The sequence below is a fragment of the Rhinatrema bivittatum genome, chromosome 5, assembly GCF_901001135.1.
Source record: "Rhinatrema bivittatum chromosome 5, aRhiBiv1.1, whole genome shotgun sequence".
Lineage (NCBI taxonomy): Eukaryota > Metazoa > Chordata > Amphibia > Gymnophiona > Rhinatrematidae > Rhinatrema > Rhinatrema bivittatum.
In genome coordinates this window covers 73,997,132-74,022,891 of record NC_042619.1, presented here as the reverse complement: position 1 = coordinate 74,022,891, position 25,760 = coordinate 73,997,132, and the positions used below count along the sequence as shown (strand labels likewise).

The following is a 25,760-nucleotide window of genomic DNA, read 5'->3' as shown; positions in this document are numbered from 1 at the left end:
TCATTCACTCTCTCTCTCCCCCACCCCGGGAACTCGCGGCAGCAGCAGCCTCCTCCCAACGCTAACCTCTTCATTTTCAGCCCTCGCGGAGGCGAAGTCCCATCGGCCGCGGTTGAAGTTCTTCATTTTCCTCCGAGCCGCGCTGCAGTCTTCTTTTCTTCGGGCCGATGCCGAGCGCACTAGCGTGGCCTCTTCTTGCCGCACAGGCACCCGATACGCTCCACTTCCTCTTCCGGGCAACGGGGGGGGAGGGGGGGGCAGGAAAAAGAGAGCACGCCGGTGCCGCTGACTCCAGCTGTCCTGCCGCGTTCCGCCCGGGCTGACAACATTTTAAGCCCGGGCGGAGGAGGACCGGGGAGCAGCTGGGTCAGCGGGAAAGTGTGGCGACACTTGTCTGCGAGCCAGATGCAGCCCTCAAAAGAGCCATATCTGGCTCGCGAGCCATGGGTTCCCGACCCCTGCTCTATTGCATTGGTCGAGAAAAGGGTTGATAATTTCTTGTTGCAGAAGTTTGATTTCTTCCACAACTAGACAATGCATTCTTCGAGAATTATTTGAGAGGATGGAGTATTTATTTATTTTATTTATTTAAGGCTTTTATATACCGACTTTCTTGATACAGATCAAATCAACTCGGTTTACATTGAACTAAGCAGAACTATAACCAACCATTCAACAAGTGACAATTTGAAGGAGCATAAAAGTTACATTATAACAAGGTTGCCTTAACTGGGAGGAGGAAAAAAAAAAAAGAGGGGGAGAACGAAGATAATTACTATATACAATAAATTACTATATACAAAGGAATATGGGAGGGAGGCAGGGAGCCGAACCTCATGATGACTAGTGAGCAAGATTAGCGTTTGTTTATTTACATAAGCAAAATGATAATTCTAGATCAGGCTGTTGGGTTAGTTGCGGGGAAGGCTCGGCAGAATAGCCATGTCTTTAATTTCTTTTTAAAAGTTAGAAGACAGGTTTCCTGCCTGAGGTCCGGAGGTATGGCGTTCCAGATGGAGGGCCCTGTGGTAGAGAATGTCCTGTCTCTGATGTTTGAGTGGTGTACACTTTTTATTGGGGGAACATGTAAGGATATGCGCTCTCCGGTTAGTATTTATTAAAATTCTCGCCGCTGCATTTTGGAGCAACTGGAGAGGTTTTAAAGTAGAAGTCGGTAGACCTTGCAAGATGGAATTGCAGTAGTCTTTCTTGGAGAAAAGGATGGCTTGAAGGACAGATCTGAAATCGTAATGGAGGAGAAGTCCATTACCTGCTATTAAGTTCACTTAGAGAATAGCCACTGCCATTAGCAATGGTTACATGGAATAGACTTAGTTTTTGGGTACTTGCCAGGTTCTTATGGCCTGGATTGGCCACTGTTGGAAACAGGATGCTGGGCTTGATGGACCCTTGGTCTGACCCAGTATGGCATTTTCTTATGTTCTTATGTTCTTATGAGTTTTTTTGAGTTCTAGTAGCTTGTAGAAGCACTCCCTTGTTGTATGTTTTATGAACTGCTTTAAGTTCAAGTGGCTATCTATTATAACTCCAAGATCTCGTGCATGGGATATTTGTATGCTAGAATGCAGTTGGGTATGAAAGGGACTGCCTTCTGGGGTGATTAGCAGTAGTTCAATCTTGGAAGTGTTGAGCACCAGGTTAATGCTTGAAAGGTGATGGTTGATTGTTTGTAAATGAGAGTTCCATAATTTGAGTGTTGAGTCCAGTGACCTGGATATGGGGATTAAAATTTGTACGTCGTCGGCATATATATAGAACTTAAGTTTTAGATTTGAGAGTACATGGTATAGAGGGAGTATGTAGATGTTAAACAGGGTGGGCGATAAGGAAGAGCCCTGGGGAACTCCAAATGGGGCGTTAGTATGGGAGGATTCCTTGTTATTGATTTTTACCTTATAGCCTCTGTTGCTAAGGAAGGAGTCAAACCATCTCAGAGCTGATCCTGTAATACCTATATCTGATAGCCGGTTTAGAAGGGTATTGTGATTTACAGTATCGAAAGCTGCGGAGATGTAAAGAAGGGCTAGAAGATCACTGCAGATTTGAAATTTAATTGGTACCTTTTCTGCATAATCCTCAACAACCAACAATCTGTTATTATCAAAGACCAAGCAGTCTTTCCCCCACTCCTCTCCCTACTGAAACAGATTGTTGAAAAGGACATGGTTTAGTTTAGTTTATTTCTTTATTGATATTTCTCCTTAAAGAAATGTATTGGTTTTTTTAATACTAAGATTGTGGTTTGCTAGACAGAGAAGATTGTTCCTTCACAGCTAAAAAGAGTAGTACAGTGATCTTGTGTCCCATACTTGAGGCATCAACAAGTTTTTATGTACATCTTCACAGAGATCTGAAGCTCAAAAACAAGGTAATCTTCTAGTTGACATCCTAGAAGAAGTGTCATGTGCCTCAAATGTTGATATGAAGTGCTTACCACATTTTTCAGCTTCTTGGAAAATTGGCACAAAACATTGGTTGACACTGGATAGTAGAGTTCAAGTTATATTTTTACCTATATAAACTGCAAAATATATGTATTTCTCCATGTATAATTGATATATGCAGCTATTCTGAAACTTAACATAGCTGACTGGAAATTGTTCTTCACTGTGTTATCCAAAAAGGCAGAATCCTTGCCCAGAGGGGTATTAGAATTAATTCTAGATCTTTTTGCTTTCTTTAAAGCTGATTCCATCACCAAGAACTGATGGAAAAGTTGACCTTTTGATGACTTGCACAAAATTGAACTTAATACACTTGATGATGTTCACTTTTCGTTACAGTGGTAGCCTTGACAAAGGTGTCTGCCACATCCACATTCTTGTCTGAAGCTCCTGTAGTAGCCTATAAATTGGTACAGCTACAACTCATTTTGGAGGTTCAATACATTTTAATAATCCAAATATGCCCTCCCTTGGTTCTGATACCCGGTACCAAAGGAAAGTACTCTCCTTGGCCATCTTTTGAACAAAGACAGGATATGCTATATCCTCAGGTGGAGAGGTGCTCCTAAAAGGTTGTGGAAATAGATCCGATGGTAGACCAATACAGTCCTCATTATTAGACTAATAATAGAAAAACATAAGATGACTCAGAACCTTCTTGTGAATCAGACACTGCTAAAGGAGGTTCTGATCTTGTTCTCTCCCAAGAGGAGGGTGAGTCATGAGATTGAGCTATGTCTTTTCTGCATTGATATGGAGAGCTGGTAGTCTGAGAGTCTTAGGTGTCAATGATTCTAAAATCAGAGACATTTGTTCCAATGGTAGAGGAGGTGGTATATCATTAAAATTATTATGGGGGGGGGTTGTTTTTTTTGTTTGTTTTTACAAATTCTATTCTCATCTCTCTCACGAAAATGATGAAGATCAGATGCAGCAAGCATGGTGGATGAACTGTTGTTCCAAAACCAAAATTGTCATGGATATAAGAAAGATTTTGCTCTGCTTTGATTTTTCTGTGCAGAAAACAGAGTTCCACATCGAGAAGGCTTTCGCGATGATACCAATTTCTCCATGCCACAGGAAAATTGGTTCTTACCTGATAATTTTCATTCCTGTAGTACCACAGATCAGTCCAGACCATGGGTTAAGCGCCCATTCCAGCAGTTGGAGACAGACCAGAGTTCTGAGGCTAGCCCATATAAGGATGGAACCCACCCAGGAACCCTCAGTATAACTATTGTCAAAGCAGAAAAGGTATAAGATCAAGCAAGTACCAGGATAAATAGTAAATTTAATTTAAAACAACAAAATAACATAACAATTGAATGAACTGTGTAACTAAACGCTCTTGTATAACTACCCCTGATCATCGCAAAGATGCTTCCGGTGCATCCCAGAAAAATGACACAGGAGACAAAAAATAGAGAAAAACCTGTAAGAAGGAAAAACCAAAAAACAAGAACAGGAACGAATTCGAGCGGACAGAATAAGATCGGGCGGGTGTCTGGACTAATCCGTGGTACTACAGGAACGAAAATTATCAGGTAAGAACTAATTTTCCTTTCCCTGTACGTACCCAGATCAGTCCAGACCATGGGATGTCCAAAAGCTTCCCTATCTAGGGTGGGACACAGACTGATAACTCATGATGCAATAGGGACCAGAGCTTCTACAATTTTTCTGCTGTCAACCTTGATACCATCTCAACTGAACTGAGCTCTATTCCCAAGAAATTACAGTAGCAGGCTTTCAGTTTTGTCCTGAGCTAAAGGTGCTCCAAATTCCCTGGCAATATCCTGAAATGTGTGAAGGAAAAGGACATGCTTCAGAATCCTTCGGGCCCATGAACAAGAAATCTTCAAGGTAATGGATGATGTTGCTGAAACCTGATCAATAAACTGTAACCCAGTGAAGAAAGCAACTAAATAATTCAAAGAACGCACAGGATACAGCATATCCCATCGGCAAACATTTATCGAAATAGTACATGCCGTGAAACTTAAAACCCAACAAAAGAAAGATGGAAGGGTACAATGGAAGGAGTCTGAATGCAGATTCAATGTCAGTTTTTGCCATTTGCGCGCCTTGGCCATATTCCTGCAAAAGGGTTATCGCTGTGTCAAATGATGCGTATTGAACTGTGCATTCCTTCGCTGGCAAACAATCATTTACGGAAGCACCCCGGGGGTACAACAAATTCTGTATGAGCTGGAATTTGCCCAGCTTCTTAGATACAACTATCAACACAGAAAACATCATCTTATTAAACAGTGGCTTATGAAATGGGCCCGCCATCCTTCCCATGGCCAACTCAGAGTCAAGCTTCTGTTGCACAATATCTGCTTGTTGTACCATCACTGATGGAGCATTCTTAGAATTAATGGGGTCAATCGGGCCCTGGAAGGGGATGATAAACCTTTCCCTGAAACCCTCCACCAACTTCTGAACCTCCCTCCTTCTAGGATAAAGATTCAACCACTCCTGCATCACACTCACTTTTACCGGGGACGGAAACTTGAGAAATTCAGCAAACATTTTGATTTTGTAGAGCTCCCGGAAATGTTCTTCTTTGGGCATCTGCTCGTGGGATGTGGGGCAGAATAAATGGATCAGACATGCTCAAACCTGCAATCCTGAAAATTGTATGCAGATTTATTAAATCTTCAGCATGTGTTTTTGTTGTGTGCCCCAAGATTTTGCCCTATCTACACTGTTTGCTGCCTTTTTGGAGAATGCTGTGTATGTGCCCTTGCATCCGATGCTTTGTTAACCATCTTCTTAAGCCATAAGCTGATGCTCTGGATTTCCCAGGACATAAACCAGTTCTCTTCCATCTTGTCCCTGAAGCATTAGTCATAATTGAGCCATGCCCAACCCTCATACTCTTTGTATGCTTAGAGGATAGTATCAAAAGAGAAGGGCTACCAAAATGATAAGGGGAATGGAACAACTCCCCAATGAAGAAAGACTAAAGAGGTTAGGACTTTTCAGCTTGGAGAAGAGACGACTGAGGGGGGATATGATAGAGGTGTTTAAAATCATGAGAGGTCTAGAACGGGTAGATGTGAATCGGTTATTTACTCTTTCGGATAGTAGAAAGACTAGGGGGCACTCCATGAAGTTAGCATGTGGCACATTTAAAACTAATCGGAGAAAGTTCTTTTTTACTCAACGCACAATTAAACTCTGGAATTTGTTGCCAGAGGATGTGGTTAGTGCAGTTAGTATAGCTGTGTAAAAAGGATTGGATAAGTTCTTGGAGGAGAAGTCCATTACCTGCTATTAAGTTCACTTAGAGAATAGCCACTGCCATTAGCAATGGTAACATGGAATAGACTTAGTTTTTGGGTACTTGCCAGGTTCTTATGGCCTGGATTGGCCACTGTTGGAAACAGGATGCTGGGCTTGATGGACCCTTGGTTTGACCCAGTATGGCATTTTCTTATGTTCTTATATGTAGCTCAATATAGCATAGCTGGGTCTTCTTGGCCTACGACACTCATCATTCTTAAGTCCTGGTCCAATTAATAATATTCCTAGGTACCTAGAAAGCCTAAAGGACTCTGCCTAGTGGGCAGGGAAATAACAGCTGCACATGTTCAGTAGAGCATACTGAAAGCTCTAGATTTTTTTTTTCCCATGATGGGCATCATCGGATGATGTTACCCCTGTGTGAGCACTACCATCCTGCTTTTCATCAGAGAAATAAGTAGTTACCTGGCTAGATTCGGCTATATGAAAATTGTCCCTCTTGGAGTGACAATCTCCATACGAGATTCTGTTTCTAGGCAATAGTGTCTTGCAAGCGTATATTGATAACTAAGTCACTGGCTCTGCAGGTGTCTAGCAGCGAAGCAGAGTTAAGTGAGCTAAAGTTGTTGCTATCACTCTTAACTGATGGGCTTTCATAGATGACTTGAGATTCTATCATTTGATAACAATAGGAAACTGAGAAAGCCATCACTTTGAGCGATTTTTAATTAGTGAAGCAATTTATAAAATACTATTAGACAGTTTTGTGACTGGATTTCCTTTTTATGCTTATCAAAAGTATAAATAGTTGTGCCAACTTTCTAAGTGGTCTAGTTTTTTCTAGGAAGAATAAGAGTGCTTTTCTAGTCTAGTGTATGATAAACTTGTACTTTTGGTGATACGTGTGGTTTTGGGAAAAATATTGGTAATGTTATCGTCTGGTTCAAGAGAATTGTAACACAATTTTTGGTAAGAATTTAGGGTGCGTTCTTAGCACTACCCAATTCTTAAATATTTGAGTGCATGGAGGGTAGGTTTCTAACGGCTGCAGTTCCCTTACTTTTCGTGCAGAAATTATGGCTATCAGGAAGAGTGTTTTCCATGTCAAAAAATAAGTCTGATGAATCCATTGGTTCATATGGTGATTTCAGTAATTGTTTAAGAACTATATTCAGGTCCCACTGCAGTGGTGGCTGCTTTATGGGGGGCTTTAAATTATAAAGTCCCTTAATAAATTATGCAATTATTGGATGTTGTGTGATTAGTTGGCCTCCTCCTTGGTTATAAGTTGCAATGGCACTTAAATGTACTCTTATTGAGTTTGATTTTAAACCTGATTTTATTATTTGCATTAGGTAAGCAGGCAAATCTGAAAGTATAAGTGACGGGATCTTTCTTCTGAGAGAGACCTGAGTGGATAAATCTTACCCATTTATAGTTATAAGATTTTCTAGTAGTTTGTTTTCTTGCCCCTAGTAGAATTTCATTCATATCATGAAGCAGATGAAGTGCTTGGAATAGTGCACTTTCAGAATCCAGGTGGTTAGTGCCAGAGAATAGTGCCAGAGACTGTAGGTTGGGATAGAGAATTCCCAACTCCATACTGAGTCAGGAAGTTTGGTTAATGGAAGCTTGATAGGTAGAGCTACTGCAAGTCTGTACAGCCAGGGGGAACCGATTTTGTCATGGCCAAAAAGGAGCTAACAGTATAATTGTTCCTTTGTCTTCTCTCAATTTGAGAACTGCCTTCGTTAAGGGAATTGAAGGGAAGAATAAAGCAGGCCTTGGTTCCATGGAATGATGAATGCACAGTAGGTTGATGTAGTCAATATTAGCCAGTCATCTAGGGATGGAAAGACAAAAGTTTTGTTTCTGTAGATGAGCAGCTGGTACTGCTAGACATTTGGTAAAGACTTTTGGAGCTGCTACTAGACTGAAGGCCAACACTTTATATTGATAACAGGGTGAACTTAAAAGTATTTCCTGTTGATTTGTATATGAGCATAAGCATCTTGGAAATCTAAGCAAATAAACCAGTCCTTTTTTGGAGCAGAGAGAGGATTGTGCTTAAAGAGCTCATGCAGAATTTTTCTCTCTGTATAGAAAAATACTCAGGTCTCTGAGATCCAAAATTGGACTTAGATCCCCTGTTTTCTTCGGAATGACAAAATATCTGGAGAAGAAACCTCTGCCTTGTTGATCTTTTGATTCTGGCTGATTAGCTTTGGATTGCAGCAGGGAATTCATAAGAACATGCCATACTGGGTCAGACCAAGGGTCCATCAAGCCCAGCATCCTGTTTCCAACAGTGGCCAATCCAGGCCTTAAGAACCTGGCAAGTACTCAAAAACTAAGTCTATCCCATGCTACTGTTGCTAATAGTAGCAGTGACTATTCTCTAAGTCAACTTAATTAATAGCAGGTAATGGACTTCTCCTCCAAGAACATATCCAATCCTTTGTTAAACTAACTGCACTAACCACATCCTCTGGCAACAAATTCCAGAGTTTAATTGTGCGTTGAGTGAAAAAGAACTTTCTCCGATTAGTTTTAAATGTGCCACATGCTAACTTCATGGAGTGCCCCCTAGTCTTTCTACTATCCGAAAGCGTAAATAACTGATTCACATCTACCCATTCTAGACCTCTCATGATTTTAAACACCTCTATCATATCCCCCCTCAGCAGTCTTCTTCAAGCTGAAAAGTCCTAACCTCTTTAGTCTTTCCTCATAGGGGAGCTGTTCCATTCCCCTTATTTTGGTAGCCCTTCTCTGTACCTTCTCCATTGCAATTATATCTTTTTTGAGATGCGGCGACCAGAATTGTACACAGTATTCAAGGTGCGGTCTTTACCATGGAGCGATACAGAGGCATTATGACATTTTCCGTTTTATTCACCATTCCCTTTCTAATAATTCCCAACATTCTGTTTGCTTTTTTGACTGCTGCAGCACACTGAACCGACGATTTCAATGTGTTATCCACTATGACACCTAGACCTCTTTCTTGGGTAGTAGCACCTAATATGGAACCTAACATTGTGTAACTATGGCATGGGTTATTTTTCCCTATATGCATCACCTTGCACTTATCCACATTAAATTTCATCTGCCATTTGGATGCCCAATTTTCCAGTCTCACAAGGTCTTCCTGCAATTTATCATAATCTGCTTGTGATTTAACTACTCTCAACAATTTTGTATCATCTGTAAATTTGATTACCTTACTCGTCATATTTCTTTCCAGATCATTTATAAATATATTGAAAAGTAAGGGTTCCAATACAGATCCCTGAGGCACTCCACTGCCCACACCCTTCCACTAAGAAAACTGTCCATTTAATCCTACTCTGTTTCCTGTCTTTTAGCCAGTTTGTAATCCACAATAGGACACCACCACCTATCCATTGACTTTTTACTAGAAGCCTCTCATGAGGAACTTTGTCAAACGCCTTCTGAAAATCCAAGTACACTACATCTAAAGGTTCACCTTTATCCACATGTTTATTAACTCCTTCAAAAAAGTGAAGCAGATTTGTGAGGCACGACTTGACTTGGGTAAAGCCATGCTGACTTTGTTCCATTAAACCATGTCTTTCTATATGTTCTATGATTTTGATGTTTAGAACACTTTCTACTATTTTTCCTGGCACTGAAGTCAGGCTAACTGGTCTGTAGTTTCCTGGATCACCCCTGGAGCCCTTTTTAAATATTGGGGTTACATTAGCTATCCTCTAGTCTTCAGGTACAATGGATGATTTTAATGATAGGTTACAAATTTTTACTAACAGGTCTGATATTTCATTTTTTAATTCCTTCAGAACTCTGGGGTGTTCACCATCCGGTCCAGGTGATTTACTACTCTTCAGTTTGTCAATCAGGTCTATCACATCTTCTAGGTTCACTGTGATTTGGTTCAGTCCATCTGAATCATTACCCATGAAAACCTTCTCCAGTACGGGTACCTCCCCAGCATCCTCTTCAGTAAACACCGAAGCAAAGAAATCATTTAATCTTTCCGCGATGGCCTTATCTTCTCTGTGCCCCTTTAACCCATCGATCATCTAATGGTCCAACTGACTCCCTCACAGGCTTTCTCTGCTTCGATTATATTTTAAAAAGCTTTTACTGTGAGTTTTTGCCTCTACGGCCAACTTCTTTTCAAATTCTCTCTTAGCCTGTTTTATCAATGTCTTATTTAACTCTTTTATATACTGACATTCATGAAAATGTATCATATCAAATCAAATCTTACATTTAACTTGCCAACGTTTATGCATTATCCTATTTTCTTCTGTTGGATCCTTCTTCCAATTTTTGAATGAAGATCTTTTGGCTAAAATAGCTTTTCACCTCCCCTTTTAACCATGCTGGTAATCGTTCTGCCTTCTTTTCACCTTTCTTAATGTGTAGAATACATCTAGACTGTGCTTCTAGGATGGTATTTTTTAACAATGATCACGCCTCTTGCACACTTTTTACTTTTGTAGCTGCTCCTTTCAGTTTTTTTCTAACTATTTTTCTCATTTTATCAAAGTTTCCCTTTTGAAAGTTCAGCACGAGAGCCGTGGATTTGCTTACTATCCCCCTTCTAGTCTTTAAATCAAATTTGATCATATTATGATCACTATTGCCAAGCGGCCCCACCACCGTTACCTCTCTCACCAAATCCTGTGCTCCACTGAGAATTAGATCTAAAATTACTTCCTCTCTCGTCGGTTACTGAACCAATTGCTCCATAAAGCTATAATTTATTCCGTCCAGGAACTGTATCTCTCTAGCATATCCAGATGATACATTTACCCAGTCAAAATGTGCAAGTAGCACATTTAAGACTAATCGGAGAAAATTCTTTCACTCAATGCACAATAAAGCTCTGGAATTTGTTGCCAGAAGATGTGGCTAGTGCAGTTATTGTAGCTGGGTTCAAAAAAGGTTTGGATAAGTTCTTGGAGGAGAAGTCCATTAACGGCTATTAATCAAGTTTACTTAGGGAATAGCCTCTGCTATTAATTGCATCAGTAGCATGGGATCTTCTTAGTGTTTGGGTAATTGCCAGGTTCTTACGGCCTGGTTGGCCTCTGTTGGAAACAGGATGCTGGGCTTGATGGACCCTTGGTCTGACCCAGCATGGCAATTTCTTATGTTCTTAATATTGGGGTAATTGAAGTCTCCCATTATTACCGCACTACCAGTTTGGTTAGTTTCCCTAATTTTTCTTAGCATTTCACTGTCAGTCTCACCATCTTGACCAGGTGGACGGTAGTATACTCCTATCACTATAGTCTTCCCCAACACACAAGGGATTTCTACCCATAAAGATTCAATTGTGCATTTAGTCTCATGCAGGATGTTTATCCTGTTGGACTCTATGCCATCCCGGACATAAAGCGCCACACCGCCTCCCGGGTGCTCCTCTCTGTCATTGTGATATAATTTGTACCCTGTTATAGCACTGTCCCATTAGTTGTCTTCCTTCCACCATGTCTCTGAGATACCAATTAAGTCTGTGTCATCATTCACTGCTATACATTCTAATTCTCCCATCTCACTTCTTAGATTTCTTGCATTAGATACAAACATTTCAGAGTTTGTTTTTTGTTTATATTTTCATTCTGCTTTTTGATAGGGATAAGTTAGAATTTTTTAGCTCAGGTGAGTTTTTAGTTACAGGCACTAGGACTATTTTTCTAATTATTGGAACCTCACTGTCAGGATGCCCTAATTCTAATGCATCATTAGTATCCTTTGAAGATACCTCTCTCCGAACCATGCGCTGCTGAGCGACTGTCGGCTTTCCCCTTTGTTCTAGTTTAAAAGCTGCTCTATCTCCTATTTGAAGGTTAGTACCAGCAGTCTGGTTCCACCCTGGTTAAGGTGGAGCCCATCCTTTCGGAAGAGACTCCCCCCTTCTCCAAAAGGTTCCCCGGTTCCTAACAAAACTGAATCCCTCTTCCTTGCACCATCGTTTCATCCACGCATTGAGACTCCGGAGCTCTGCCTGCCTCTGGTAATCTGCGCGTGGAACAGGGAGCATTTCAGAGAATGCTACCCTGGAGGTTCTGGATTTAAGCTTTCTACCTAAGAGTCTAAATTTGGCTTCCACAACCTCCCTCCCACATTTTCCTATGACGTTGGTGCGCACATGTATCACGACAGCTGGCTCCTCCCCAGCACTGTCTAAAATCCTATATAGGTGATGCGTGAGGTCCGCCACCTTCGCACCAGGTAGGCATGTTACCAGGTGATCCTCACACCCACCAGCCGTTTACATTCCTAATAATCGAATCACCAACTATGACAGCCGACCTAACCCTTCCCTCCTGGGTTGTAGGCCTTGGGGAGGTATCCTTGGTGCAAAAGGACAATGCATCACCTGGAGAGCAGGTCCTTGCTACAGGATCCTTTCCTGCTGCACCAGGTTGATGCTCTCCAATCAACAGACCACCTTCCTCCAAGGCAGCACCAGGATTGCCAGTCTGAAGTTGGGACTTGGCTACTACATCCCTGAAGGGCTCATCTATATACCTCTCTATCTGCCTCAGCTCCTCCAGGTCTGCCACTCTAGCCTCCAGAGATCAGACTTGTTCTCAGAGAGCCAGGAACTCTTGGATTAATAGTTTTGTGAATGATGCTGGTAAGAAGGGGGATTTTGAGGTGCTAAGTTTCAGAATTTTAATCTGTATCCTTGATGAATAATTCTCAAAATCAATTTGTCCATGGTGATGAGATTCCAATTTCTCTTTAAGAATGTTAACCCTCCAAATACTGGTATGTCTGGAAATGGGTTTGATGAAAATTTTGTTGCTGCTGAAGCCAGTCTTTGTTGAGACTGCTGTGATTGCCTCTGCTGTTGTCTCAGATGAATTCTTTGTCTCGACTGTAGTTGCTGAAGTTGTTGAAGCACTAATTGGATGCTATCTGTAGTACTGGTGTGAGCTGTATATTCTTTTCTGAGAGTAATTGTGTGGTTTTCTGTACGTATCTTGTTGGTATCTTTTCTGAGAAATATTCATGTGGGATGCTGTAACGGACTGGACAGCAGTACTTTAGTTTTTAATGGATTCTACCATTTTGTTAATTTTGTCACCAAATAAATGATCACCTGCACAACGGGCATCTGCTAATTTCTCATGGATGTCTTCTCAGTCAAGATATATGTAGCCATGCTAAACACCTCGCCACTATGGCTAACAATGGTATCTGAATAGAATTATCAAATGACTCAAACAGAGTTAGGGGTCTTGCACAGTCTTCTGTGTCCATCATGATTTCATAGAAGTATCTTAAGTCTTGTTCTGACAGACTATTTGAATGTTCCTTCAGTTTCCATAGATTATTGAATAGATATTGTATCATATGTAACTTGTGTGCCTCAATTTGTAATTATAATTTGGAATGCCCTGTTACCAACTGAATTTTGCATCTTTTCTTGGAAGATTATTTGAATATGTTTTATTTTTCTTCACTTTCTTCATTACTGATTTGACAATAAAGATTCATGTGGCAACTGGACTTTACTATTACCTAGGCATTTTTGCAATCTGTATTTAAGATTTTTTTTTTTTTTACACTACAGGCGATATAGAATAGAATGTCTTCTGGGGGAGCATAGTGAAATGGAGAGAGAAGCCCCCGACAGAGAGAACTTGGAAGGATTATCTGTTGTGTTGCGTTCATGCCTATTCTCGCCCTTGCTCCACCCTCTCTACCTTGTGGCGACTCCCTTCGGGTCTGACGGACAGATGCTGCCGCGGCTTCTTCTCGACATTTTCTTGCTGGAATCCCCAGGCTGGCTACCTACCTCTGTACATATGTTCCTGATTTATGGTTCCTGATTTATGGTTCACAGTTACATTTAATTGAGTTTATGAAAGTTCTCTTTTAATAGTTTTCCTGTATACTTGTGTTAATGTATTCTGCCTTGAGGCGACTGTTTTAATGTATTTCCGCCCTGGAGGCGACTGTTCAGTTCCTTGTAAACCGGTGCGATATGTATTCTTTACAGGAACATCGGTATATAAAAATTAAAAATAAATAAATAAATAAATAAATGCTATGGATCCATCATGTTCCTGATGACATAAGGGCATGTGCGCTCCAGACTTTGTACCAGCAAGGGCGCGAACCTCGTGAGCGTCCCCCGTAGTGACGTCATCCGCTTCCAACATAAAAGGTCTTTGATTGCTACTACGAATCGAGTTAGCAAGGGCAAGGGTAGGAACTCCTTCCTCACAACTCTCTGGGAAAGCATTCTCTGCTGCTCTGCCTCTACAAACTTACCAAGGGGTACCCGCTCCTCGGGGGCCCCACTCTCTTCTTGATTTCAGATTGTTGGACGGGATCCTGTACTCGCTCCTCTAGGGCCTATGTTCCCGAAGACTCAGAAGACTCCTATTGCCTGGAGGCGATCGTAGACGTGAACACAGTGAGTCCTATTACAGACAGGAACCGATACTCGCTCCACAAGGGCCCATGTTCCAAATCTCTAAGACTCCCTTCAGTCTAAAACATTATTGCAGGTACGGAGATCGTGAGTTACCATTGCAGATTGCAGAATAGGAACAGGTACTCGCTCCATGAGGGCCTATGTTCCTAATACCTTCTCAGACTCTTCTTCCTCAAAAGATATTGCATACCTATATCTTATGGATTACTATTACAGATAGGAACCGGTACTCGCTCCACGAGGATCTATGTTTCTAAATCTCTCCTAACCTCTCTTCTATTACAGAAGCCATTCCATACACAGTTATTGTGAGTTCTATTTCAGACTGCCTATAAGAGCCAGTATTCGCCTGCGGCTCCTGTTCCTGAATACTGAAGACTCTCTGTTGCATATGAAGACATTACACATATCTACAAGAGTGAGTGTATCATCTACCACTGGTTATATGTCCAGCATGCCCTGTCTACTCACTACCTATAGTCTCTTCTTACAGCTCAGCAACTCAGAGATCATAATTCCAGTATTAGAGGGACTTCAGCCCTGCCAGGCACATCAGCTCACTACTGCCACCTCTGGTGGTTCTACTTCCAGTCTAATAAAGAACTATCTGTGTTTGTATCAATACTCCAGCTAACCGGTGGTCCCTATCAGGATCTCCACTTGAGGGCGCTGTCATCTGCCATCGGCCCAGGGATTCACTATTTCTACTAAGTGTTACACCTTACACTAATAGAATGGTATCATCATCTGCCACTCTGTGGGAGCCAACCCACATCAGACCATTACTCCTCTCTCTGCAGAAGCTGATCCATATCAGATAGCTAACTCCCTGAGAGGATCATACAGGTTGCTGTCTCCTCCCTTTACAGGAACGAAGAATAACATTTTGCCAACTTCTCCCCTCTGGGGGAGCAGAGCACTAACAAGATTGCTAATTCCTCCTCCTACAGGAGCCAAGTCTATCAGATCATTAACTCCTCCCCTTGGGAGGAGCTGATTGATAACAGATCGCTAACTCCGCCCTCCTGGCGGGGTGAGCGCTAACAGGTTGACTGCTGAGACCCGAAGAAAGAACTGGGAGAGACGTGTCCCAATCGTCATCAGGAGGCGTCTGCTGTACAAAATCAAACAGCAGACGGCGCGCCGCTGTCACTGGCGCACAGGCTAAGCCGCACGCTGCAAAGGGGTGCGCGGCTTTGTCCGGCTTAGTCCGGAAAAGTTAGGAGAAGTTGCTCTTCCTCTTCTTCAGTGAATTTGAGATCAAGAACTGGTGAACTCTTCCTGTTTAATTCTCCCAGGATTTATGGGGAGAAAAAGGAAAATTTAAAAGCTTCCCAGTATCGCCCATAACACCTTCGTTAGATCGAATCACCAAAAGAGGACATTTTGGGGGAGCAGTTTTCTGGCTCTCTTAGTCCCTGTGAAGGACCTTCACACCCTCCGCAGCCGATGACATCAATTCCTGAAGGTTTTTTGCAATTAGAATTTGGCGGCCTGCCTAAGGGAAGAGACTGCGCAGATTCAGGAGAGACACAGATAAGTAATCATACAGAGTTATTGGATACAGAATTTGTTAAAGGAGAATTAAGTAGGCCACAACAATGGCCTGCAGAGCTTCCTGATAACATAACCCTGAAGGACATTTGGAAATTGATGACTTGTGTAAATAATAATGTCTCACAAATGAACGAGTCTTTATCAGGTGTAGTAAAATCCTAATAAATTACAAATAGAAGTACAAAAAAGGAAATACATAGCCTGAGAGATTTGGGAAAAGTAACATCTAAAATTAAGCTGTTAGATAATACTGGTGTGGCCCAGATTAAGGATAGTCTCTCTATTCATAGAGTTAGAAAGCCTTGAGAATATGATGAGATGTAAAAACTTGCGTTTGATTAATTTCCCACAAACCAGACTTTTGTCACCTAGTGAAATGCTTAAAAAATATTTTAGGGAAATATTGCAGTATGAAGAGAAAGAAATACCTGTTTTTTAAAAAATCTTCTATTTCTCCAAGAAAACTGGAGAGGTGGTGGAAGAAGAAACTCCAAATATTTCAAGTATTGGAGTTTCTACATTCCTTGAAGAGTCTATTGACATCATAAATAAGAGAGCTACCTTATTTGTATCTATGTTATTAGAAACTGATAAAGATAAAGTGTTTAGGGACTTCCTTAAACACAGAGATTTGAATTTTTGTGGTCAAAGGATTCTTATGTTTCTGGACATGTCCCGAGCCACTCAGGCTAAAAGGAACACTTTCTCTCTCTAAAAGCTAAAGTAATTGCCCTTGGGGCAACCTTTTTCCTGAAATATCCTTCTGTTTGTTTCATCACTTTTAGAGGGAAGAAATATAGTTTCCTTGACCCTTTACAATTAGAGACTTTTATGTTGGATAAGGAAATAATAGGAGGAAGTAATATTGAAGGTCAATAGAAAATTCTGAACTCTCTCTCCACTGACAGTTAATGATTATTTGGTAAGATAAATGTATAATTAGCTCGCCCCAATTATGGGTTATGTAATAGAGATGTGTGTTTATGGAATTATACATTATTGTTTAAGTAATTTTTGATCACATCTGAATTACTTATTTTTTTTGTTTACGTTTTTAAATGAAAATTCAATAAAGAAAAAATTGAAAAAAAAAAAGAATAGGATGTCTTCCTTAATTTGGTATGCACTTCAAGTAATGCTTTATACTGCTTTGATGGTTGTATGCATTGCAAATTCCATTTAAATCTGTAGTATTTTCCTCTTCATCTTGCAAACTAAAGGGAATAGCTTCTGACATTTTTGTATGAAAGTCAGATAAAGTACTATGCTCTTGAGAAGTTGATTTGTTTGGTTCTGGAGATGGTTCTGAAGGAGAATCAGGTGAATTTATTTGAGATATGGATTGTGACGATGCATTTGAATCCTAGGAGTCTTCTGAAATCAAATGTGAAGGCCTGGATTCTAACTTTTCTTGTGAAGAGAGATCTTTAACCTTTTCTGTCTCTTCTTTGTCCATAAAATTGGAGTAATGAAGCTTACATCTCAATTCCTCCCTTAAATATTCCAAAAGTAATCTTAACACTGGCTCTTTACCCAATACTTCTCTGATATAAGTTTGTATAAAATCCACCTATAACTTTTTAACAAATGCATGACAGTCAGGAAATTTTGGAAATGGTAGGTTTGGCTCTTTTTCTGCTAGTAGAAAGCAAAGCTTCTAGTATTAGTATGGGAGGTGAAGAAATATGATTTTTGTGAGCAGATCTTGAAGACTGATTTTTTTGTTTGTGCTGATTTCCCCATTTTTATCTTCTGTGTCAATGCTTCTGATGACTGTGCTGAGGAATACGTCTGGTCAGAATCATCTGCATTGATAACTATCAGCACCAACGATTCAGCACAGATGTATACCTGTGCCAACAATTCTCGACACCAATATTCCTTTCAGCGCTGCTCCTTTATGCTGGTTTGGCACTGCAGGTTTCTTACTTTTTTCTCTTGTGCTGATGAGTCACTTCAAAGAGTTTTTGGAGCCTGAGGATTCTAAAGACATAGAACATTGCTGTTTCTTTTGATGCTTTCATCAACCTTGATCTGATGAGCTTAAAAGTTCATACTGCAATTTAAGGTCCAAAATAAGTAAGTGCCTTCAGGGACATTCAGCAACAGGGGGATGAAGAGTTTTCAAGGTCCAGTCTAAAACATTGCATACACAAGATGTGATCAATTGCTGATGACATCTTATGCTGGCACTTCTCACACTTTTTAAAAGGGGATTTCCCTTTTCTTTCAGATTATGTCGAAGCCATTGATTTAGTTTTTGATTTTGCAAAATCTGATTTTTTTTTTTTTTTTTTAAAGTTTGCGATAATGCGGAGGAGAGAGATATGACTGTTCATGAAGTGGATGAGAAAAACCCTGGGGGAAAGGCACCCTGGGATACTAACGTGGGAACTCCCAGCATGTCCAGAACAGTTTCTAGGTGAGAAGAGGATAAAAACTGAATCAATGCCATTGGATGACATCACCATCTGTGTGGATGTTATGTTATGCTTGTCCAAGAAATATTTATACACTTGTGTCTAACAAATTCAATGAATTCTTAGAGTTGTGTTTCCTTGATATATCAGGACTTTAGCTTTTTAAATATCAGTATTGAATGGTTTTATGATACTTTACTATTCACAGTGGACCCTTTTTAATAACTAAATATGCTGAGCATTATCAAATGAATTAAAAAAACAGTTTGCTATGGAGGATATAGTTGAGAGAAACCACTCCAATCAAAATAAATGATGTCCATGCTCTTCCATAAGTAGTGGCACTTATTCTGAATTTCTGGAAAATTCTGTCTTGCTCTATACTTGTATTCTTCCCTCAAACAAAAGCTCTATGGAGTTCCCATCATATTATTTCAGAATGGTACTCTGTACTTTAGCAATGCATTTACTTACTCTTAGCCATTCCACCATGTTCTCTTCAATTTCACTATCAGCTGAGATGTCTAAAATCAGACGTCTTGTCAAGTGAGCTTTATGATATCGCATGAAAACATCCTTATTCTGTACATATTTAAGTACCAAAAGCTGGGAAAAGAAATAAAGAATCCTATTTCAACATTCAATTCTTTATTTTTCTTAAGCCTTACATATCATAGTGCAGTAAATAGACAAAAGAAAAACTGCTCTTCAGGTTTCCCGTCAGGAAAAACTTGTAAATGCCACCAAGTTATAAAAATTGTTTAGAATGAACATATTCCCTTGGATCTCAAGATTACAGATAGCACTGCTATAACAGTTACTTCATTTGTGTAAACCTGCCATTTACTTATGGTAGACTTATTCAGTAATCCTGAAACACTGTCTGCTGGACTTTTTTTTTGTAGCTGGCTAAGACCAACAGTAAACGTAAGTAAAGTGCTACCAAGCAGAGTTGCACGTGTTATCCACAGCAAAATGAAATGCTAAACCTTACATTGGAATGACAAACACTTACACAATGAGGCAGAGCCAGATTAAGGCCAACTCAGGCCCTAAACACTGCCCAACAATGTGCCCCCCTCGGCCCTTCCACTGCTTAACTGACAAGACACTAAGACTTAAATGCTGAAGATGAAATAGATTAAAAATTCAGTTTTCTTCCAAACCATCCTCCAGGCCAGATCCCACAACCATATTAAATAAATACAATTAAAAAAAAAAGTTTATGACACTAAATAGCAGTAAGCAATATAAGCAAATTATTTACTTATGACTAGGGGGCAACAGAAAAAAAAGCAATTTTCAACACTCTGTGGTGCCCCCCCCCCCCCCCCTTCCCTTGGTGCCCTAAACAAGTTAATTTTTTTCTTAATGGTTAATCCAGGGCTGTAATTTAAGGGCAGTTTTCAAAAAGAATCTAGCTGCCTAATCATGGAATTAGGCAGCTAGGTCCCATGTTTTAAAGTTGCCCATGCAAAACAGCTAAATATAAGTGTTATTGGGGGATTGACTTGGTTGGGGGAGAAACGCACATATGCATATTGGTTATTCTAACAGATGCACATAAGTTTCCCTGCCTAATGTCCTTCACAGGAATAGCAGGGAAAAAATATGTGTATTAGCTAAAAGTATACAGATACAGAAGTACCAAAGCACTTTGCTGCTATGTGGCTTTCTGACAATTGCACCCAACATGTATAGCTTTTATGAAGAGAATAACCAAAGAATAGCTGTGATATGAACAACATTCTCATTAGATCCAGAACTACAGATGCTTTCTGTGTGAGCACCAACTCAAACTGCAGCTGGACATGAGGAAAATGATATTGTCAAATAGTTATGAATTAAAATAAGGTATATGTAACTTTAATCAATAGCACAAGCCATACACACTAACAAAAATTACACTAGCTGAAAAAATTATCTTGAGAAAAAAAAATAGAAGGCTGAGATATTCAAATTTAGAGGGTCCATAAAAAATAACTTGCCACGGGACGCAAAGGGTTTTGCGGCAGCAACAATACTGTGATTAATGAAAAAGTCATTGAGGATATTTTGCATCTTTTTTCTCAGTTGTGACAATACATTGCAACACTTAATATGTATTTGTAGGCATTTCTCACTTTTAATGAGTTTTATCAAGAAGTCATGAAATGAGGATGACGCGCAGACTTAGGATGAACATTAGAAAGTTTTTTTTCTCCCCACAGAAAGAGTGGGAGACTGTTCCACTAGGAGGAACAGCCTCCTAATGGAAGCAGAGGAGGCAAAAACAGTAAAATAATTCACAAAAGCATGGGAAGTGAAAGTAAAGCCAAATATCAAATAGATTTTATGGTACTGTAATAGGAAAAAGAGAAAGGGCCTTATGGTCCTCATCTGTCATCACATTCTACATTTATGCTCCAAAGTAAAAAAGAAGGGTAGTGCGAGTGGTTTCTTGACATACGTATTATAATAAAAACCGTGGCATGTTCCCAAGCATAGCTTCTGCTCCTTTGACCAGCAGAGGCTGGCGATGCAGCCAAGATATCATTCTCTGTTATCACATAACAGACATAACCTAATGCTATACTCAAGATGCACGAGTTCTAGGTTCAGTCTGGCACATGATAGAGGGTTAAAAACGGAATGCTCAAGCTCTGGAAAGTTTCAGAAATTTCTCTAGACTTCTGTTATGCAAGCTTGCATCCATCAGATGGCACCATAGACTGAATTATGAGATTATACCTAGTATTTTCTCCCAGAAAGCAGTGGCTTGTAAAGAGCAATATCCCTAAATGTCATTAGGGCTAGGACTACAAACACTGGGGTCTCCACTATTGTGAAACAATGGCTGAGATCTGTGAATTCTTAGACCAAATCTGTTTTCTCTCTCCCTGAACACAGAACTAGAACAGAACAGAATGGCACAAGTACAGGCCTTTGCTAATTAGAAGGAAAATTACCTCCAGTATTCTACAGAGCTGTGAGCCTACTTTGAAGACTATGAGCCACAAGACAAAGAGTAAAAAAAACAAAACAGAAAAAACCCTGCAGGTACAGTGAAACATTTGAGTTGCAAAACCACTCAGATTTCTCCCTTTATGAAGCCATAAGAAAGGAATTGGGGGGGGGGGGGGGAGGGGGGGGGAGGAGAGCCCAGGGTGAATTGCAGGCATATGCCAACCGAGGTACGCAGAGTTTTTACCTTGAGCAGGATGCAGAGTTTTCATTTCCTTGGGCATGAATGGGATTCCCTGATCTGTCAGGATCTACTTGGGCAGCCCAAGTCCTGAAAAAACCTCCATTAGGGCAGCTGTCACTGTCTGCGTCTTTATATTTCATAGCGGTACTGCCTCTGGATATCTTGTGGCATAGTTCAAAATGATGAGGATGTACGTGTTTCCTTGAATAGATCTCTCTAATGGCTTCACAAGGTCAATGCCCACCCTTTCAAAAGAGGTCTTGATTATGAGCATGGGTATGAGTGATGTTGCCTGTATGCTAGCAGGCTTTGTGAGTTGGTAGGTAGGGAAGGACTGGCAATACAACTTGACCTGTTTATGTAGGTCCGGCAAATAGAACTGTGCCAATATTTTCTCTTGGGTCTTTTCCTGCCCCGGGTGACTCTCTAGAACGTGGCTATGGGCAAGTTGCATGATCTGGCAGTTCAGTTTGGGAACTAGGAGTTGTTCTATCAGTTCCCCTTCCACACTTCCCTTTGTGACTCGGTAAAGTAGATCCCCTTTCATCACAAAATAAGGAGGAATAGGGTCTGTAACCTGTGCTCCAGAGACTCTGTCCACCCTCTGTATATGCTCCTGGGCCCACTTAAAGGACTCATCCTCCCTCTGGGCCTGCCAGAAGCTCCCTGGGTCACCCCACTTTTCTCACTCAAAGGGATCAGCTAAGACATCCTGGGTAGGGGTTTGTTCTTCCCTGACTTCAAACCCTTCCTCCTCGGCTGCCTCTAAATTAGCAGCATAATTGTATTTGTCCTGTTGGTATTGCCTCTAGGACTTAGGAGTCTGAGTCTTTATGATACAGATCTTGATCATCCAAGGGAAAGAGGCCTGGAAACTCCAATTTTTCACTGTTGTAACAGAACGAACCTGTTGTGAGCTGGTTCCAGAAGCTCTTAAAATGTGGATAGCCAAGGAAGAACTCCCCCTCAATTTTGTCTTGGCTGACCAGGGACTTTTATTGTAATCAGCTTGTTGGATGTTGCCGTTGGTCCCCGTGGATGCATGCCAGGATCATTACTCTGTCATTCTGGACTTGCTTCACTATCTGTCTTTGTACGAGCATTTTCACACTCTGAGAGTCCACAAATGCTTGGGTTGGAAGGCCATCTAGTTCAATTACAATTTCAAAAGTAAACATTCTCTGGCTGGGGACATTCAGGAAGTTACTGCATTAACGTCCCTTGGTTTATCTTCCCTTCTAGCAAAATGGCCCCTTTCTCTACAGCTAAAACATGGCAGTCCGGCTGAGGTTTGCAGTTGAGGTGCAAAGTCCAGTCAGGTCTGCACTACTGATTTTCAGGGCCTTTAGCTCTTAGGACTCTGCCATCCTCCACTTGGGTCCAGTGGCTTGTCTGTGAACTGTGGTGATTCATGTATGGTCTGGGCCTGGTACTTCCAGTGCCTGTTCCAGTGTAAGGTTTGGGTACTGGCAGACTCACTGCTGCATAAGCCATTTCAGGCTGTCTAGGATGTGTTCTAGCAGAACTGCTTTGGCTACTGTCACTCCAGTCTTCCCTTCTGGGCACAGCCACTTCTAAGCAACATCCTTGAATCTATGGAATAGGTTCCTCTGGTTTTGCCCAGCATGAAAAACTCCCCATCAAAACTGCATCTTTAGGCTTCCGGAGTGAATGTCTAGAATGGCGGCTTTGACTTCCTGGTATGTGGCCCGCCCTTTTGTACTGGCAGTTTGGAAGGCATCTTGACTTATTTCAGTGAGTAGATTTCCCAGATAGGTAAGACCATGTGTCCTCTGGCCAATCTGCCAGTCGAGCTGAGCATTCAAAATTTTTCAAGAAACCATCGGGGTCTTCTCCTGGGGTCATTTATTTATTTATTTAACATTTTTCTATACCGACCTTCATGGTTAAATACCATATCAAATCGGTTTACATCGAACAAGGGTAGATAACAGAAGGAACAGGAAAGCAGGACTGAAGGCCAACCCTAAGAAGTGCTTGTTGGGAGGGCAAGAAGTCCAGTATCTTGGCTATACCCTGGAATAGTGCAAGATCAATCCACAGATCCGGAAGATTGAGACGATCACCCGGGTGCCAGGCCCACAAAGTGAAAGTGAGAGCATTCCTAGGCCTTACGAGGTACTACAGGAGGTTTATTCCCAATTACTTGGAGAAGGCAGAGTCTCTCACAAGGTTGTTTAAGAAAGCACTAGAGGTCTATTGTCCAGCTGAAGCAGAAAAGGCCTTCTGGGCTCTGAAAGAGGCATTATGCTCCAAATTGGTCCTGATAAGTCCAGACTTCACTGAACCATTCACAGTGCAAACTGATGACTCAGAAGTAGGCTTGGGAGCAATCTTAGCCCAAGAGAAGTATGGCCAAGAATATCCTGTAGCATTCATTAGTTGGAAGCTGATGCCACCGGAGAGACTTCTCAACAATCAAGAAGGAGGACACGGCCATCAAGTAGGCCTTGCGTTAATATCTGCTGGAACAGGAGTTCACACTTGTAACGGACTATCAACTGCTTTCCTGGATAAATAGGCTCGAACAATCGACACCCACCTTCAAAAAAAGACTTAAGACCTGGCTGTTCAACCAAGCATTTTCATAACCCATTTATCCTCTCACACACCACTACGGAAGAATTCCTCCCCTTGACACCTCCTCAACATCCTTCCAGCAATAATCTCCCATGCGCACTTGCTTCTCCAAACGAATGTCATGACAGTGACTCTAGGTCTTTCCAAGACAGCTCCAGTGACTTCACATTCTGTTCTTATAAGCTATTTGTATATAATTTGTACTCTCCCTGTTCATTGTAAGTTATTATCCAAGTTTCACTCTCCCTGTTCTAAGACATTATAAATTATTCCTTATATTGTCACTGTAATTGTTGAAATGTGAACCGAAGTGATTAGTAACAATGTTACCAGAACTGCGGTATATAAAACTGTTAAATAAATAAATAAATAGAAATAAGGGTCCAATGCCAGACTGATGAGATGGTTCCTGGCCCTATGGCCCTTCAACTATAAGATCTGACAGAGGCCAGGAAGGGAAAACGCCAATGAGTATTTCCTGTCCACAGATGTATCCCTGATACAGGCAGGCTTAGCTGAGGGGAAGGGTATGTGAGGGAGTCTCAGGAAACTCTCTCAGTACCTAAAGGGACCGGCCACAGCTATCTGGCCCAGTCCTCCTTAAGTCCTAACCCAGCAAAGGATTCCTGGACGAAGGATGATCCCTTCAGCTTAGAATAAAAAGGCAGGGCCCAGAAGGGTTAGATGGGCCCTGAAGAGCAGGCACAAAGCCACTGTATGAGAAAACCTGCTGTGTGTGATGTCTGTTAACTGAACTTTAAGGTGAGCTGCATCATTTGTTTTGCTCTGCACTTTGTTTTTCACTGTAAATAAATTGCACAAAAGGGAAACAGCCAAAGTCAGCCTCCTTATTCCTTCTAGCTGTTTTCAAACTACTGTCACCCAAGTTACCACACCATATAAAACTTGATGTGTAAAAAAAAAAAAAGCTTTTCTTTTAAACTCTGGACATCAGGCAAAATTATTTCTTCATTCACAAGAAAATGAAAGTTAACTTTTGCAACAAAAGTTTGAGAATTTTTAGGAAAATCTTGTCCTGTCAAAAATGGAGATATAAAGCCATTACTAATAGGGCTCATAAGGTACTCATGGTCACCAAGAAAAGTGAGGGCTCTGAACATAATGCACTACACATCTCAGTGATTTCCAATGTGACACTAAGAAAATCTGCAAAGGACAAATGTGAAGGCCAGTCTATGGCACCAGATCTATTACTGCTGCCACTAAACCTAGAACATGCATGCATTACCCTGATATCACTACTGGTTTCCTCTGCAAGACTTACACATTTTTCTCCAGGGTATACACCTTGAAAGTGAACAATCCTTTGGCTGGCCAGGGAACTAGCAGCTAAACATATGACACTTTTCTCTCAAATGAACACCCAGCAGCTATCACTGTTTCACCCCTGAACTGCCATTGAGAAGGTCTTAGCATCAATAGATCATGCAAATAAAGACAAATATTCCTTGAGCCCTGAGGTGAGCAATAAGTAGTGCCAGGATCTTCGTTAAAACTCAAGGTGCTTTGGACAACCTGAAAGTGACCTGGAAATGGACACTTCATTTCACAAAGTGGAGATTTTTCTGAGGAGTCTCTGCAATCATAACATGCAGATATACATCCTATATGTCTAAAGAATAAGAAACATAAGAAATTGCCATACTGGGTCAGACCAAGGGTCCATCAAGCCCAGCATCCTGTTTCCAACAGTGGCCAATCCAGGCCATAAGAACCTGGCAAGTACCCAAAACTAAGTATATATCCCATGCTACTAATGCTAGTAATAGCAGTGGCTATTTTCTAAGTCAACTAGATTAATAGCAGGT

The 25,760-nt window shown here is 41.0% G+C and overlaps 1 protein-coding gene across 3 annotated transcripts in view; it reads right to left on the bottom strand.

Moving 5' to 3' along the window:
* The window catches only part of CUL5 (cullin 5), a 281,644-nt gene that overhangs the window by 63,004 nt on the left and 192,880 nt on the right, over window positions 1-25,760 (bottom strand). For all 3 annotated transcript variants that reach the window (XM_029602461.1, XM_029602459.1, XM_029602460.1), the window contains one exon: window positions 18,618-18,749. In XM_029602461.1, the coding sequence (XP_029458321.1) occupies window positions 18,618-18,749 (132 nt within the window). The remainder of the gene's footprint in view (window positions 1-18,617; window positions 18,750-25,760) is intronic.